Source organism: Misgurnus anguillicaudatus, chromosome 2, assembly GCF_027580225.2.
Source record: "Misgurnus anguillicaudatus chromosome 2, ASM2758022v2, whole genome shotgun sequence".
Classification (NCBI taxonomy): Eukaryota; Metazoa; Chordata; class Actinopteri; order Cypriniformes; family Cobitidae; genus Misgurnus; species Misgurnus anguillicaudatus.
Genome location: NC_073338.2, coordinates 48,111,752 through 48,131,372, shown reverse-complemented (window position 1 = coordinate 48,131,372; position 19,621 = coordinate 48,111,752). Strand labels below are relative to the sequence as shown.

Sequence of the window (19,621 nt, the reverse complement as noted above, 5' to 3'; positions counted from 1 at the left end):
CTCTCTCTCTTATTTATTGTAGATTTACAGTAACCCAATCCACTGCTCGATGGCTGGCTGTAGTGTACGATCCGCGAATGAATCTTTCCGTGTCAACCGGTTCTTTTTAGTGATTCGATCGAATCGCTTTAAGTGTTTTTTTAAGAATTCACATTACAAGCAACGGTTTGGTACACATAAGTTTTACAAACCACAATAAGTTCAATAAGTTAATTAAAAATAAAATGTAAAAATACTGAAAAAAAATGATGGATAGAATTGAAGATGAAAATTCCTTCAAACTGTGAACTTTTTTAAATCTTTCGGAATTTTTCCATGAATGAAATTTAGTTTTATATTACCAATTTACCTCAGTTTAAATGTTTAATTGGCAGTAGTAACTGTAAAAGTGTTTGTTAATGCTTAATATTTATGTATTGGTGACTACAAAAATGAATCTTGAAATGAATCGCCTCATCGTTTTCTTAATTTTAGTAAGTTGCTTCATATAAAAGTGTTCGCAAATGCCTAAATATTTATGTATTGGTGACTACAAATGAATCTTAAAATGAATCGCCTCACCGTTTTCTTAATTTTAGTAAGTCGCTTCGTATAAAAGCATTCGTAAATGCCTAAATGTTTATGTATTGACTACAAATGAATATTAAGATGAATCGACTCAACGTTTTCTTAATTTTAGTAAGTCGCGTCGTATAAAAGTGTTCGTAAATGCCTAAATATTTATGTATTGGTGACTACAATAAATCGCCTCACCGTTTTCTTAATTTTAGTAAGTCGCTTCATATAAAAGCTTTCATAAATTCATATAAATATTTATGTATTGGTGACAACAAATGAATCTTAAGATGAATCGCCTCACCGTTTTCTTAATTTTAGTAAGTCGCTTCGTATAAAAGTGTTCGTAAATGCCTAAATATTTATGTAGCCTATTGGTGACTACAAATGAATCTTAAGATAAATCGCCTCACCGTTTTCTTAATTTTAGTAAGTCGTTTCGTATAAAAGCGTTCATAAATGCCTATAAATATTTATGTATTGGTGACAACAAATGAATCTTAAGATGAATATCCTCACCGTTTTCTTAATTTTAGTAAGTTGCTTCATATAAAAGCGTTCATAAATGCCTAAATATTTATGTATTGGTGACTACAAATGAATCTTAAGATGAATCGCCTTACCGTTTTCTTAATTTGTAAGTCGCTTCATATAAAAGCGTTCATAAATGCCTAAATATTTATGTATTGGTGACTACAAATGAATCTTAAGATGAATCGCCTCACCGTTTTCTTAATTTTAGTATGTCGATTAATATTACAGCATTCTTTAATTCCTAAATATTTATTGGTGACTACAAATGAATCTTAAGATGAATCGTTTCGCTGTTTTCTTAATTTTAGTAAATCACTTTGTATAAAGCGTCTGTAAATGCCTAAATGTTTACGTATTGATGACCACAAACGAATCTATTCTTAATTCTGTTATAAAGTATATTTGATTGTATTGTATGTTTTGTAAATTGTGATGTCCGTCTACCCCCTGTTATCTGTTCATTGTTGTCTTAATTCTGTTAAAAAAAAAAAAAAAGACCACAAACGAATCGTTTGTTGCGTTCGAACGAACCGCTTCGCTCAAACGAATCAGACTTCCCGCTAGCTCGTGTGTGCACGCAGGTCAGCGCTGTTTATGCTCCTCTGATCTCCGACGCGCGCCCCACGTGCACGCGCTCGGCACAGGATGATCTTGTTACATTGTAGCGCGGCGTAACTGTGCGTCATAAAGAGGAAGAACGCTTGATCCAGGAAAATACGGCGCTTTTAAAGTTTCCATCGGATACATTTAAATCCTGTCGGTACCGTGAGACGATTGGAGCGCAGAAAGCGAGGAGAGAAATCTTGATTTACACATCCAAAGCGGGATTCGTTGTCGGAGGGTGATTCCGGACTCAGTCCTGACCATCGAAAGCCCCGTGGATGACCTCCAGAAGCATGTATCCGCACGGAAGACCCCAGGTACAGATGCACACTCAACTTTCCTTTGTAAGCAAATGGTGACCAACGGCGCAGATCGCTGCGCGCGCGCTTTAGATGATCATTTAGTTTAAGACGACGGCCCAATTTCATGTGCGTTATGTTTGGTGTTATAGGGTCAGGGTTAAGGTCACGAGAAATGTTCATTACGGAGTTCAGTGATTTATGCACAGACTGTTAAGTCGTACGGCACTAGAGTCATTATTTACTGTACATCTATCGTAAGGTTTAATGGCATTTACTTGGAGACAGATGTTTGGTGCGCTTCTTTCACTGTGCGTATAATATGCGCATGTTTAAATGTTTATGAAGCTTAATGGGTAAACAACGCAAAGGTCATGAGTTTGATGTGAGGAACACACATACTGATAAAAGAGATGTAGATTGAATGCACTGTAATTCTCTCTTTTGGAATTGATGTCAAATAATTATGCACTAAAATAATAGAAAGGTGATGCTTGTTACTAAAAACGAGGAAGAGAAAGAAAAGGGTAATTATTAAAGGCTGAAAGAGCAGAAGGAAATTCATAAACACACAGAGAAAGGAAGAGAGAGATTTGTGGGTTTGTGCTGTGTGGTTTAGAGATGGGCAGATGGATGCATGGATGGCTGGGTGAATGAACGGTTTGTTTGAGTTACTGCTGCATGTTACATATGGATCCAGGCCACCCCATTCTCCACTGCAAATGTCATGTTTCATCATCATCAAGGGCAACACGAAACCACACACACACACACACACACACACACACACACACACACACACACACACACACACACACACACACACACACACACACACACACACACACACATTAAGCTCCACATCAAAGCTACCTTTGCATAAAGCATGGCATGTTATTACAGGCCCCTAGACACCCAGTTTAGTGGTAATGTGCATTAGCTTTAATGTGAAGAATTTTAGTGTAAATAATGAATGACCTTATGAAAGTGTGCAAATGTGGTTTGGTTTGTTATTGTGTGCATGTTAAATCTGTGCGTTTTAAAGATAGTATGTGTTGTGTGTGTGTTGTTTCTGCGCCTGCTGGGTCCTTGATGATCTGAGTCCAGCGGTCAGATTCTGTCTGCTCTTAAAACCAACTCGGATCTGATATTATTTCTTCTGATATTAACATCCGTCAATCGGTCCACTGAGAAATTGAGAAACTGTTTAGCTCAGTGTTTGATTGACAGGTGAGTGGGCGGTCCTTTGTTGTCATCTGCGATGCATCAGTGCGTACTGCAAATGTGATGTGTTGACATGCATTTCTGACTGTCCCAAAATGGGTTTACCAAAGTATTTACCCAAAACTTTTCTTCAGTAAAATGCCATGAATTAAGTAGTCAGACAAATCATATTACCACAAACTGATTTGAATATCAAAAAGGGTTTTATATGAAACATCTTTAAAAAAGGACTTGCATTTATAGACCGTTTCATGCGGTGAGGCAATACGCGTCTGGTCCGAACTTTACTTACGGTTTCAGTTTTTTTTTTTTAATGATCTGACTAGTTCTAGTTCTAGATCTAACTCTTGAACAAATACCAGGTTCGAAAATAACAAATGTTTTAGTTTCCAAGTTAATAGGGCTGTCACGATTATTAAATTTGGCTGACAGTTAATTGGCTAATAAATTGTGACAATTATGACGATTAATTGTTTGTTTTATTGCTTTGACATTTAATACTCGTACATTTTGTTTGTTTATGAAATAATTTTCACACATGGTTGTGATTATTTAAATTAAATCTTTTGCAAGGTTTACCTAGCAGTGAATAATAATACACATAACACATATTTAAAAGTAATTATTTAATAATAATAGTTCATACTGCTTATCAAAGTTTTGCAGCATTTTTTAAATGCTGTTTTTTTCCACGGTATTAAATGGCTTTGCAATGTATCGCATTACACTGTCAGTTAAGGGTTGCCATCTGATAGGGTCTCATTTATACAGGCGCTACAGCTCCCCCTTGTGTTTTTAGAGAGATGTGCAATCATTGCGGTGATCAGAAATCATTGCGATGAGGTCAAACAATCGCGATGAAACAATTATTTTATCATTGTGACAGTCCTACTATAGGTAATTTATGTGTTGTTTATTTTGCATGTTATATAAATAAACTACGTTAAAGTACTTTGTTGTTATTTTTTCTTAGCAGACTTTATCCGAAGTTACGTGTTGACCACAAAAGCTGCTTGTTTTTGTTGTTACTGCTGAAACCGTCTATACCTATACATTTTTTAATGAACTATACATCCATATATGCAGTGAAGTGTAACATTGCTAAGAAAGTCAGAATTTTTAATTCAGATTTGTTTCAGCTTTGCATAATACACTCTCAAAAAATGAAGGTACAAAGCCTGCACCAGTGCGGTACCCTTTCAAAAGTACACCTGGGTAGACATTAGTACCTCAAATGTACAAATTTGTCCAACAAATATAAGTACAACATAAGTTTTATTTTTTTGCATAATATGTGTGTGCACTGTTTGTAATTATTTTGTATATATAAATACGCACATGCATGCATGTTTATTTAGATTTTTAATTTTTTATATATATATATATAACACACACAAATACACACACATATTATGCAAACACAACTTTTTTGTATGTTAGTCGCGATTAATCTTTTGACAGCCCTATTATGAAATATAGAAAATGCATTGCAAGCTTTTTGTGCATATAAATGCATGAATCTATCACCATCTGCCCAATAGTCACTATCAAATTTGCCTTTACCTAAAGTCCTAAAACACATATGGGTGGTTTCCCGGACAGGGATTAGCTTAAGCCAGGAAAAGGCCTTAGTTTATTAGGAAATATAACTAGTTTTAACAAACATGCCTTACTAAAAACATTACTGGCCTGCATTTTGATGAAAAACAAAGTGCACTGATGTATTTTAAGATATCGTCCCCTTGGAATTATAAGGTTCTATCTGCGTTCTGAGCAGTTTTGAGATATTGAGCTTCAAAGTTTTTGCATTACATATAGGAAAACTTACATGGGGAAGAAGTTTCTTTCAGACATGAAAATAACAGGGACCCTAAATGTATTCTAAATATACAATATCAAAATCCTCTCAAATTTCTAAATGTGGATTTTTGGAAGGGGTCAAATGCAGATAGAACCTTCTAATTCTAAAACAACACTTTTCGCTAAGAATTATAAGGTTCTATCTGCCAAAACATTATTTAAACATTAAATATAAAATTAATGTTGTAACAATTTTTTAACATGTGTTAGAAAGTAACATTTTAATCCTTTCTATGACATTTTATATTTTTATTTTTAGCACTTTTATCTCTAAGAGTCTGATTTTACATTGCTCTTTTACAACATTGCTCCTTCCCTCTTCTGCCTCAGTTTCTCTACCATCCTCCTGTATATGTCGGGTTCATTACAAAATAGACAATTTTGTTTTAGCATGTTATACCATTCCCTACTGAAAAATCCAGCCAAGACCAGCATAAGTTGGTGAGCCGGTCTGAGCTGGTCTCAAAACTTGGTTTTAGCAGGTCTCCCAGCTTGGTTTTAGCAGGTTTGCTGGTGTAGTAGCTGGTCTAGCTGTGTTTTGGTCACTTTTTAAGCTGGTCTAGCTGGACTTAGCTACTACCATCTTAAACCAGCTAAAACCAGCTACCAGCTTATGCTGGTCTTTGCTGGATTTTTCAGTAGGATTAAGCAGCTACAGGCTACAATCATTCTGAAATCATTGTAATAATGAGGTAACTCTGCTTTAGTAATCTTTCTCATGTTTACATTTTCACATTACAATCATAACTTACTGTAAACACACTTTTTTTGGGTAGGATAGGTTAGATAGTTTTTTCTGTATTTTTTATCTTAGTGCTTGCCTCTTAATATCAGGAACTAAGAAGCTAGCATTGCTGGCTAGTGTGGTGTCTAACTATGAAAACAATCTCCTCAGCAAGACCTAAAAAAACTGCCCCTACTGAAAAATCCAGCAAAGACCAGCATAAGCTGGTAGCTGGTTTTAGCTGGTTTAAGGTGGCAGTAGCTGGTGTATGCTGGTCCAACCAGCCTGGCAAAGCTGGTCAAGCTGGTGGGTCAGCTGGTCTTCCAGCATGACCAGATAAGTCCAGCTAGACCAACTTAAAAAGTGACCAAAACACAGCTAGACCAGCTTAAAAAGTGACCAAAATACAGCTAGACCAGCTTAAAAAGTGACCAAAAACACAGCTAGACCAGCTTAAAAAGTGACCAAAACACAGCTAGACCAGCTTAAAAAAAAGGACCAAAACACAGCTAGACCAGCTTAAAAAAAAGGACCAAAACACAGCTAGACCAGCTTAAAAAGTGACCAAAACACAGCTAGACCAGCTTAAAAAGTGACCAAAACACAGCCAGACCAGCTTAAAAAAAAGGACCAAAACACAGCTAGACCAGCTTAAAAAGTGACCAAAACACAGCTAGACCAGCTTAAAAAGTGACCAAAACACAGCCAGACCAGCTTAAAAAAGTGACCAAAACACAGCTAGACCAGCTTAAAAAGTGATCAAAACACAGCTAGACCAGCTTGCTATACCAGCAATACCAGCAAAAACCAAGCTGGGAGACCAGCTAAAACCATCTCACCAGCTTAAGCTGGATTTTACAGTAGGGTGAACTTGCCTATAATTCGGGCTGTCGATCTTAAGGTTTCTTCAAAACCTTGCGTTGCGTGCCATAATCCTCACAGATATTGTGTGTCTGTGGTTTTTCCTATCGTCAAGGACAAAGCCGGCAACACCACATATAGGAACAGTTTCACAGACAGGGATTAGACTAGTCCTAGAATAAAGCTGTCCAAACTGAAAACAACTTGCACTGACATATCTTAAAATACATCAGTGCCCTTTAGCCTCAAAATGCACACAAGTAATACTTTTAGTAAGACATGTTTGTTAAATATTTTCTAATGAAACTAAGTTCTAGTTCTGGCTTAAACTAATCTCTGTCTGAGAAACCACCCCATAAAGTTGATCCTGATTGGTCCCCTTCTGTGCATTCGAAGTGCTGATTAGCTCACGCAGATAGAACCTTATAGAGCCAAGTTAGAGTTCGATTTTGTAGATAGAACCTTTTTATTTCTTTAATAAAACGTCCCAAAATGTACAAAACTTAAAATAAAACATCACATAATGTAAATAAGTTGTCACAGAGTAAGAATATGTGAATCACTCAATTTTGACAAAAATGTTAGATAGAACCTTATAATTCCAAGGGGACGATATGTCAGTGCAAGTTTGGACACCTCTTATATTTATTTTAGTCTAGAACTAGTTAATCCCTGTCCGGGAAACCGCCCCATAGTGTAAAAACCACACACGCACGTAGCAGTTTAACACCTCTCAAAGACCTATAGTTGCAGTTTTACATAAATACAAACAGCGGCGGCTGTGTGTGTGTGTGTTAAAGGTAGCTGTGCATGCGAGTGGTGTCACTTCACATCAGAGCAATATTATGTATCGAGGACTTAACAAGCAGCTCATCAGGGCGATGTACAGTACCGATGTGCCGTCTGGAATGAGCCGCTTGTTCCACACAGATGTGCCTGTTATTTTCCCCTCCCGAACAGTTGTGTTTTGGCCAATAGCAGCAGTCTGCACAGGAAGCATTGATTGGGAACACAGCAGGTTCATATGTCGTTTGCACACATGGCTATAACCGCTCTTGTATTTGTGCCACATGTGCTGAATATTTCAGCAGCCTTCGGTTATTCACGGATCTGCGATCCCCCCTCCTCTCTATCTCTTTCTCTCTCTCTCTCTTTGTGTATGTGTGTCTCATCTCAAACTGCCCTGCACAGTAAACAGTGTAAGATAGATGACTGCGTTCTTTCAGGGCTTGTGTGAGAGGAACAGGCTGTGTGACAATTCATGGCTCTGTCACGTTAAACCCGAGCAGCTTCTGTACAACACCCTCTTGTTTCCTAAACACAGCACAGTACTGAGTACTTTAGATATCTGCTTTTCACAACATCCCACCATGTATTTCTGTGTATGTACAGTATGTGTATGGGTGATTCTCACGAAATCCAGATTTAGAAGGTGTTCAGCATCAGAGTTTTTAAAAAGCCCTTGAAGCCTAAATGTGTTTTTTGCACATATAAGATTACGGTCTGAACTTACTATAACCATTATTTTAGAGGATTTAAACAATATTTCCTATAGAATTATAAAATTTTTTTAGATTAGCATTATCAAAAATTGTCATTACCGCAACATGATATTACATTAAATACATTAATTTACAAACTCATGTTTCGGTAATGAGAACTAAAAAGTTGTCTAGGTACTATGACGAACAAAATTGTAACTTTTATCTGGAAAGAAAAAATAAGAACTGCTGGTAGCCATCTTGACTGTTACAGTCAATTATTTCCCTTCCAACAATTTTTTTAAATGTTAGTTCATTGAGGGCTTAAAAATGATTGAAAATTCTTGCGGAGGATGAGAAAATGTCTTGGACATATTTATATTCCTTATTATTTTCTCTAAATTTACCAATGATCACCAAATATCACATGTTTCTTTACTGTTAATGTTTATAGTTTAACATGCATTTAAGCTTTTTATTTTTTTAGATTTTTTAATTATAAATATTTCCATGTCAAGAACCCAAATCCAGTCATGGACACGTTGCGGTAATGAAAATTTTCCCCTTATATGTGGAAAAAACAACAAAATTGGTTTGTATGATGTATTTTGAAATCATGTGCAAAATAGTACATGAAGAGATGTTTGTTACTGTATGCTTCTTATTTTGATAGCATTTACTTTTACAAAATGTTTCATGACACATCATAAGTCTAATTTCGCGAGAATCACCCGTATGTGTATTCTGTACATCAGTGGCGAACCGTGAGTACTTCAGCTGGGCCTTCAAAATATGCAATGAAGTGCAAATGCCTCTCCATGCGCAATTACGCATGGCGCAATAAATGAAAGTTACAAATTTAATGGATAGGTTCTACTTACTACACCGCCTTAATTCTTAAAAACAGGAAAATGGAGACAAGTGAGCATGGGGGAAAAAACACCAAAATAAATTGAGAGTAGTTTGTTTTTCGTAAATTTTAAAATTCAGAATATAATACTAGGCTATTCGTATTTCGTTAAATTATACAGTGAACGTGTAAAAATTCTGAGCACGCAAAGTTAAATTACAGAATAGGCATCGTTTGCTTTTAAATGCAGTTTTAAAGTTTAAAATTACTTTAATCTAACTGATAAACACAAATACAGACTCTGCTGCTCTGTAAATTTGCATTTAACAAGCTTAAATTATGTTCTTTAATTTTTGTTTTTTGTAAATATATATTTAGCTGTAGGATAGCTTGTTAATCTTTTTTCATAAGGGGAAATATAGCACCCTGCGTTCTCAGTGCACCTCCTTGTGGCTTATATTTTATAACTGTTATAATATAACCAGGGCTCGCAAAATCCCTAGCCCGAGCCCCGGTGAATGTTTTTGCATTCTCTGAGATTTAGTTAGGTAATTATATTGTATGTAATTTGGCGTCGCCTGTCAGTCATTACTATCCTCAAGTGAAACTGTCAGGAAGTGAAAGTATAATTAAACTCATTATTTTTCTCGTGTTCACGTCTGATATGCGCAGCGCAGCTGCACGCGCATCTCTCGGCTGTGCTCTTCACGAGTACCCGCTTAAGTAATTTCGTTTTTACCTCAGCCCTATCAAACTAGCCACAACGTCAATCACGTTTTCTGCCATTTACCTCAACCACTCTCACCGCAGAGATTCGGGCCATTAGACGGTCTATGATTAGGACGACTTCTTCTTTGGTGTTTTACGGCAGCTCGCATCCAGTTTGTTGCATGATTAGGACTTCATGAAGGCTTACAATGTTTTGTTTTTTACCCGCCCACTTGAAATCAAAGCGTGATTGGTCGATTTGCCCGTCACTCTCCACACCAAAACACATAGCTTGGCCTTCCTTGGGATTCTTGAAGTCCTAACCAATGAATGAGCCAGTTTACCGGGCCTTAATAGAGACAGACGATTCTGATTGGATATGAACCTGACAGTAAGCTTAACGTTAGAACATAGATGAGAGAAAATATATTACATGTATTAAATTAAATTAAATATAAATTTAAACATGTAAAAACATTTTTATTGAATACTTTATTATTTATTAGTATTATTATAAAAAATATTTTTATTAATTTTTTTAGGCCTTCTCTGAAGGCGTAGAAGGCCCTGAAGGTTCCCCACTGCTGTACATGTATTCTCACTCAATTTAAGTTTTGATTTTCTTTCATTTTTGCAAAAGCAGCTATACAGTAAAAACAAAATGAGACATATCGTTATCGGCCGATAACTGCTTTTTTTATATTATCGGTTACCGGTCTGATAGCTAAATTAGGCCGATAAATGAAAGCCGATAAATGATGGATTATTTTGGTTTGTTGAACCACTTCACTTGCTCATTGCTGGCCATGTGGAGTTTTGATTGGTGCTTTCTGTGACATAGCACGAAGATGACACGTGTTGCGGGCTTAAAGGAGCATTTCATCCGTGGAAACATTAATCTTTATTAAAAGTGTATCATATTTGTAGTTAAAATGTAACATAAATTTCTAATTTGGTGCCTATTTGATTGAAAAAAGGGGTGTTTGTAGTGTCACCCCCTCAACAAAGATATAGGACTTCCTTCTTTCAATGATGCAAAATGATGATTTTTACATCATTGAAAGAAGGAAGTGCCACACTGAAATCCATATTTCTCCTGTCTCAGGGGAAACAGAGAGAATGATGCCCGACCATTCCAAAACATGACTGGAGTTCTAACTATACAAAGCTTAATGCAAATGGGTGAAGTGTACCTTTAAGAAGAGTATGCTAGTCTAGCGCAAAGACAAGATGTCCGCGGTCTGCGAGTTTTTCATTATGAAAATAATATGAATATTTATCGCCCTATAGATATCGGTTATCACCCCCCAAATACAAAGAGTTATCAGCATCGGCCAAAATTTCCATATCGGTGCATCCCTAGTTTATGTAGAAAACAGTAAATACCAAAAACTGGGTTTACAAAGACTGGGTCACATTTATATTAAGCTATTGAACATCCACTTTTCTATGATGCTATATAATAATGTGCAATGTGTAACTTTTAGGAGGATCTCTTGACAGAAACGCAATTATATATAATAATAACTCCTTGAAGAACAATAGGGTCCTCGCACCTCGGCGTATATTATGAGTGCTGTATAAAAGACCATACATAATAAACCATTATGTTTTATTACATTAAAGGCAGGGAATCTGATTGGATCCAGAAACATTTTTAGTTATGCTGGTTAAAAGTCCCCTCACATCCTAAAAGCAATCACTATGTTAAGTTGTTTAAATGTATTTGTAGAAATGTATGCCATCTGTGAAAGGCGTAGGACCAAAAAAATTTAAACCAATCATAGATCTCGGTCCGAACGGACGTTGCCTTTTTTGTCCCTTATCCGTAACCATGTCTCAACAGAAATCGAGGCTCATCAGACCAGGCAACATTTTTTCAGTCTTCAACTGTCCAATTTTGGTGAGCTTGTGCAAATTGTAGCCTCTTTTTCCTATTTGTAGTGGAGATGAGTAGTACCCGGTGGGGTCTTCTGCTGTTGTAGCCCATCCGCCTCAAGGTTGTGCGTGTTGTGGCTTCACAAATGCTTTGCTGCATACCTCAGTTGTAACAAGTGATTATTTCAGTCAAAGTTGCTCTTCTATCAGCTTGAATCAGTCGGCCCATTCTCCTCTGACCTCTAGCATCAACAAGGCATTTTCACCCACAGACAGGACTGCCGCATACTGGATGTTTTTCCCTTTTCACACCATTCTTTGTAAACCCTAGAAATGGTTGTGCGTGAAAATTCCAGTAACTGAGCAGATTGTGACTGGCCCGTCTGGCACCAACAACCATGACACACTAAAAATGGCTTAAATCACCTTTCCTTCACATTATGACATTCAGTTTGGAGTTCAGCTTTTCTACTTTTATTTTTGACAGTGTTTAAGAGACATGAAACGGGTTTAAATGTACAGCATTTAAAAATATACAAAAAATGTTGGAAAAACAAACAGTGTCTATGTTATTTGTAAAGTAACCTGTGTGGTATGCTTTGGTAGTGTCGGAGTACATTATCACTTGTTATACCACGGGTCTGTTGAATGCTGCATTCTGATTGGCTGAGAAATGTTCTATGGGTGTTGATTATTTTTCTGATAACCGCACACCTAACTTGTCAAATGTCTTAAAAATAGTCAACAGAGCAATGTTTGTGGTAACCGTGGTATAAGAGGAATAATTGACTCCGGTCCTTTGAATTATTTGAAAATAATGCACACCTGCGGTTAGGGCTGCACGATAAATCGCATGTGTTTGTCACACACATCTCGTCAGTAATGCCGGTTCCTTGATTAGTATTAAATCGACAACAGCTGCTTTCAGATGGTGCGACATTAACTGCACAGAGCCGTAGTTCACTGACAATCGGGGCAATTTCGCATTAATTATCGCGGACGTATCGCCTGCGATATGTATGCGATATGGCCCAGCTTGTCAGGGAACTACGGCTCTGTGCAGTTAATGTCGCGCCATCTGAAAGCAGCTGTTGTCGATTTAATACTAATCAAGGAACCGGCATTACTGATGTGATGCGCGTGGTATCGCATGCGATTTATCGTGCAGCCCTACCTGCGGTGTAACGGCACTCCGCTTCGCAACGTGCCGCATAACCACCTTGGTGTACATTATTTTCTTATAATTCAATGGCCCGTCGTCAATTATTCCTTACTTATATCAATTTTTACTAAATTATTTAATTACTTGAGAACTTCTTAATAATACAAAAATATTATTACACAATTGGTATACTAATTAGTAGAGGGGAAAAAATCAAAATTTTCTGTGCAAATTTCTGGACATTACCACTGCAAAATCAGTCATTTTCATTGCAAAAATCACAAAAATAAATTGTGAAATCCTGGTTAGTGTTTTTGTTTGTAAGTTGTTGGTTTTGGGTTCTCAGTCAGAGATGTGATGATGTTACGTGTTGGCCTGGTTTCAATCAGGGGTCGTATCAAGGTGAATATTGATTATGTGCCTGTGACCGGTCTTGTGTTTTAGATAAAGATAGCAGAACAAAGCATTTATTGTCGATCGCAGAGCTGTATAAAGTGGCTTTCTCCTTCAATGAAGGCCCTTTGTGCAGTGATTGGCCCTGTGTGCGTGTGTAGTTGTTTGTGTGTATCAATTTAATTCAGAGTAGTACTCACTCTCATCAGAAGATGTGATTGTATCCCCTTTCCAAAAGAGAGGTTTTTTTAATGCATTCATGTCTAATTTAATATAAAAGACCCTTTATCACTGATGTTTGTTGTCAGGGTTAATGTGACAACGTGTGTAATGTGTTAATGTTAAATGATGATCTGTGTCCTGATGCAATAATTGTTCACGCTTCAAAAGCAAAGTATGTGTATAGTATCAGTTTGATCCATTGCTCCTGCACTCTAGGTCTTGAATTTGGTGGCAACACACATAAATCAGGATGAAAGGTTGTTTTTTCTTGGTAAAGCATGTGAAACAATCAGATGTTAACATTCTGTACTTTTGTCTCATATTCATCTTACACACTTCTTGTCTCCACAGCAAACAAAGTCTTTAAAGGAATATTGCACTTTCATAAAAAACTGTTAATTTACTCACCCCCATGGCATTGAAGATTTATGTCTTTCTTTGTTCAGTCGAGAAGAAATTAAGTTTTTTTAGGAAAACATTCCAGGATTTTTTTCCATATAGTGGAACTAAACAGTTTACAGTTTCAATTCAGTTTAAAATTGCCATTTCAATGGAGCTTCAAAGGGCTCAAAACGATCATGAGGATCTTATCTTGCAAAACGATCAAAATTTTTGCCAAAAAAAAGGTACTTTTAACTTCTCGTCTTGCCCTAGCCGTGACGTGCCCCAACATAACCTTACATATTACGTAATCATGTCGAAAGGTCACGCATGATGTATGCGAAACTACCGCTGCAGTGTTCACAAGTGTGGGAAAGAGTACCGGTCAGACGTTGCTGTATGTGAAATTATACTAATAAATGTCTTTGTGTCAGTTTATTGTTTAACACTTTCCCTGCCATTGATGAGTTATCTTGTCAATCAGCAATACCGCTATTATCCACCAGTTGACGATCTTCCGCAACTTATAAAACTCAGAAGTATCGCCCTAGGGCAAACAGCTGTATGTCTAAGTTTTGAGGATCACTCTGAATCAGATCTCTATTAAAAGTCCTTTACAAAAAAGCTAAAAATTTTGTGTTTTTGAAGAAACCTACACATAGGGCTGCACGATTAATCGTTTTTAAACCGAAATCGCGGTTTGAAGCACTGCAACTTTAGAATTGCAAGAGCTGCGATTCTTTCGATTCAGAAGCATCAAATATAACAATCATCTCGTACGGAGTTTTTGACAGTTTGCATTTTACATTTGATGCCATAAAAATCATGAAAAATGCTGGTGGGAAACGATTTAAAATGGTCCACAAGTGTGTGCGTTTCATATATGTAATGAGTGACCACTAAATGGAGAAAAATCCTGGAATGTCTTCCTCAAATAACTTAATTTCTTCTTGATTGAACTAAGAAAGACACGAACATCTTGGATGACATGGGGGAGTAAATTATCAGAATTATAAAAAGTGGAGTAATCCTTTTAATGTCCCAGTTCTTATGGACGACACTGTATATATATCGTCACTGCCCGATGAAACTCACGTATGTCCAAAACGGTTACTTTTCAGGAAGTGAAAAAAACGCAGTTGAATGTAGCGTTGTCATACTTGGTACGGCATCTTTACATGAAACCATATTCTTGCCAGTGTAATAATATAATCCACATTTGACCAAAATTGAGTTTAAACGGACATACGTGCATATTTTACAGTAACTGTGGTCGATACGCGTTCTTCCGATCATTAATTAGAATGGCCAAGTCGCGTTTCATATTGACAGATGAATACGCTCAGTTTATTAAATAGCCTACGTCTTAGTTAAATACGCTTAGTTTATTTAATGTTAATTATAAATTTATTAAATGTCTCTTGCAAACTATAAAGGGACAATGAATCAATACCCTGACATGGTAATGCTAGACAGATACTTTGTTTGCACAGTCCTACCGTAATTTTGTCACTCCTAGACGTACGTCTGGCGTTTGGGGAAACGTTTACCTTGATGAAGGAAAGTCACTGTCTCACCAGGCTACACTCTAAAAAAACAAACGGTGCTATATAGCACCAAAACTGTTGATTTGAATCGTAACCATAGAAGAACCGTTTTTAGTGCCATATAGCACCGGTGAAGCACCTGGGTAGAACCATATAGGTGCCATATAGCACCACTATAGCACCACATTTGGTTCTACATAGCACTATATGGTTCTACACAGGTGCTTCACCGGTGCTTCACCGGTGCTATAGGGCACTAAAAACGGTTCTTCTATGATTACGAGCAAAGAACCACTTTTGGTGCTATATAGCACAGTTTGTTTTTAGAGTGTATGTTTATTCGGCTGTATCCAGTGCTGAGCTTCGATGAAACTTCACGAGACCGGCGAAATGCTTCCACAGGGTGGGAGATACGTGGCGTAATTGACAGCTTTGACACCAAATGGATATACAGTACGTGAAAATCAGATGACATGATTTCACAACTTTTCATTGGCCATTTAGATATGTGAAGCATAATGTATACGGAAATGAACCTGGACATTCAATCCGTCGAAAAATCTCAAAAACTGCAAAATGGACATACGTGGTTTTCATCGGACAGCGACGATATATATAAATAATAGTAACACCCCGATAAATCCCTACAGATAGGAATCTAACAAACATATGCACACATGCATATGGGAATTCCATGCAAATTTCAACCTTATAATTACACTGTAAAAAATTTGCTGTAATTTTGCAGCTGGTTGCCAGTAACTTACTGTAAAAGATAAAGTCTGAAAATGTTTCATGTTCATTTAACTTTGAACAAAATGTTGCCAGTAAATAACATAAATGTAAAATCTACAGTAAGTTACTGGCAGCTAGTTGCCAGTAATACCCAGTAATACTGTAATTTCTACAGACATTTTTTACAGTGTAATGTTTTTAACCATATTGATATCACAGATTTCCATTACGTCCATTATGCATGCATGTTAGACTGATATTTTTTCTGATATCTGGACTCTAGGAAAAATAAACAGATGGTTCAATATGCTGAGAATAAATGCATTCTCTGAGAAATTATATTGCATTATGTTTATATTATGTTATTTTCTTGTGTTTCAGGCTCCTCTGGTGTCAGGACACCCCGGGATGAAGTTTACAGTGCTGGAAACACTCGACCATATCAAAGAAGAATTCCAGCTCTTCCAAGCTCAGTACCACAGGTAAAGATAAAAAAACAATGTTATATAACCTCATTTGCCCTGTTCATTTATCATGTTTAATGAGTAACTCGGGGCAAATTAATTACAATAGTTCGGTCAATGAGGTCTCAGACCATAACTTGTTCTGCTGTCCAATATTCAATATGATGTATAAAGATGCAAGATGGTAATTTATGGTCTTTTATATACTAGTCTATCCAAAGTGCCTTTCATTTGCACGTTTAACATGAACTCTGCCCATCTTGCATATCACACATATGTATTTTTGTGAGATTGGTGAATGTATTTGTTGTCTTGTGAATAGTGGCCGCTATAGTGGCAGACTACGGATGAAAATTAAAAATCGGCTAAATCCGGTACAATACATGAAATGAAAATTTTATGTTAAAAATTGTGCATGGTCCCATTATAAATAGATAAATGAATGAATGAATGAATTTTGCTGTTTTTGTATAAATCTATATCTTGTATAAATCTGAGTTAGGTTTGATCACCTGTGCAAAAATGATGAGATTGATAATCTGTAAATCACACCTGGATTATCTGACACAGACTATTAGCCAGATATCCAGTTAGCCTAATCCAGTCTCATTAGTGACCATTACAAAAGCTACAGACAGTAAACAATATATATTGTTGTATGTTATCTCTTTTTAAGTCTGCAGTAAAATAAAACTATGTAGTTTAAACATTCTTTTTTATGAGGAAAGCGTTTATATATTCTGTCCCTAATTGACCGCTGACAGCCATGTGAGGTCACAGAGTCACTTGACCTCGCAAGAGAAACTCAAGATTTGTGTCTTGTTTTATTTTTCAGTCTCAAGATGGAATGTGAGAAGTTGGCGAGTGAGAAAACCGAGATGCATAGACATTATATCATGGTAAGAAAACAAGTTCAACATTACCCATAAACGCCAGCTGGAACTGAGCTAACTAATATGGGTATTTAATGGACATCTAATGGATGTTAATTGAAAATGTGAAACTTAAAATTGAAAATTATGTGAAAAAAGAAATATGTAAAACTACTGTAGTAAAGACTACTGTTACTGTATGCCAGGGTTTCCCTAAACTGGGATTTGCAACCCCTTGTGGTTCACCGGGGAATTGGAGGGTGTTCGTGAGTGTTTTTGCATAATATCTGTGTGTGCACTGTCTGTAATTATTTTGTATATATATATAAGTACACACATGCATGTATGTATTTATGTGTATATATATATGCATATTTTTTATTTAATATATAAATTATATATATATATATATATATATATATATATATATATATATATATATATATATATATATATATATATATATATATATATATATAGATATATATATATATATAAATTCATATATTATTTATTTATTTATTTATTTATATATAGAAATAAACAAATAATTTCATATATAATACAATATTAATTATTTATTTATTTTTATTATATATGAATTTCTTTGAAAAGATATTATTAAAAAATATATAAATTAAATTTTTCTTACATGTATGCATGTAGGTGTGTTTATATATACACATAATAATTAAACACCACACACACACACACACACACACACACACACACACACACACACACACACACACACACACACACACACACACAAATATATTATGCAAATACAAACTTTTGTTTTGTATGCGATTAAATGCGATTCATTTTTTGGCAGCCCAATATAAATCTTGAAGTGGCTGTTTTCCGGAAGCTTAAACCAGGACTAGGCCTTAGTTAAATTTGGATATTTAAGTCATTTTTAAAAGCAACTTTTAAAAACAAACATCACTTGTGTGCATTTTGAGACACAACAACACTCGCATTGATGTATATTATGATTTTTCAGAGCAAGTTGTTTTTGATCAAAACAACACTAACATTTAAGTTAGTCTGGGACTAAACTAAAGCCCTGTCTGGGAAACCGCCACATATGGATAAGAAATATATGTTTTAAAGTTAAACATGCAAATGTGCTATAAAATGATTGAAATACAAGTAAATCATTAGGTCAAGGGGGTTCGGCTCACAAAAAAGTTTGAGAACCCCTGCAGCATGCTAATCGAATTTATGAAGCAAAATTATGACATTAACCACGTGAACTTTTTTGTACAAATTATGTAGATTTTTTATGATTTGTCAGTTATTTTTTTTATCAATGCACAATGCGCTCTTTGAGACAATCTCAGGTCGTGCTGGGACAACATTGGATTTTCAGGTTTTGCACAAAGTTTCTGAGTCTGTGCCAGCCTGTGTGCATGTTGTCATTTGAAGCAAAAGAGGACAAACCAGTTAAGAAATTCAATACACTTGATAATTTAAATAAAAAAAGAATGGTAAATGACAGCAGTTTTGTCTTTTTATAAGGTTGCCAGTAGATTTTAAGAAAGGAAGAAGACAATAATGCTGGAAAAACATTGATAAACATGAAATTATGTGTAAAAGTCACCTTGAATAAAAGCATTGTCTTAATGCATGAAAATAAAGAACATGAAAGAGGTATAAATGTAAGATTTTTTTTACTGTGAATATGGGTCACATCTCGATCTCTTTTAATATATGTACACCTTCTCTTTAATTGTGATTCATCTCGTGTAACTTAAATGTAATTATAGTGTTGGTTTCTTCTTCCACAGTATTATGAGATGTCTTACGGTCTGAACATTGAGATGCAGAAACAGGTAAATCTATTGTGTCATTCACAGGCTGATTTCATTACAGAGCAGCGGGATGTCGGCATAATGAGTTTTGCACAATGAAGTGTTTTGGCTTCTGTTTGATGGTTCAGATGGCAAAAGATTCAATAAACCCTAATTACAGTCCCCATTAAACGACATGATCTGGGTATAATGGCGATGGTACAGGATATCGAATGTCTCTTGTGATTGACCTCTAACCTTTGTTTCAGCAGCAGTTGCTTTTGTGTTACATTTAGATCAGAAGATTAACATAGGACATGATGCGGTACGATACAATGATTATACTTTTTTTTTAAGGTTTTTAATTATACTTCGGTTTTGTAAGATGGTGACAACAATATAATGAAAGTCATCAGTATTAGATAACTTAGGTAACTGTTAACATTAGTTAATGCACAATGAACTATCATAA

The 19,621-nt window shown here is 35.9% G+C and overlaps 1 protein-coding gene across 1 annotated transcript in view; it reads left to right on the top strand.

Annotated features, from left to right (window-relative positions):
- Positions 1–1,560: 1,560 nt before the first annotated feature.
- The window catches only part of LOC129443149 (transducin-like enhancer protein 4), a 50,075-nt gene continuing 32,014 nt past the window's right edge, over positions 1,561–19,621 (top strand). The window contains exons 1-4 of the mRNA XM_055203576.2: positions 1,561–2,009; positions 16,399–16,499; positions 17,317–17,380; positions 19,147–19,191. Coding sequence (XP_055059551.2) covers positions 1,971–2,009; positions 16,399–16,499; positions 17,317–17,380; positions 19,147–19,191 — 249 coding nt within the window. The 5' untranslated portion in view covers positions 1,561–1,970. The remainder of the gene's footprint in view (positions 2,010–16,398; positions 16,500–17,316; positions 17,381–19,146; positions 19,192–19,621) is intronic.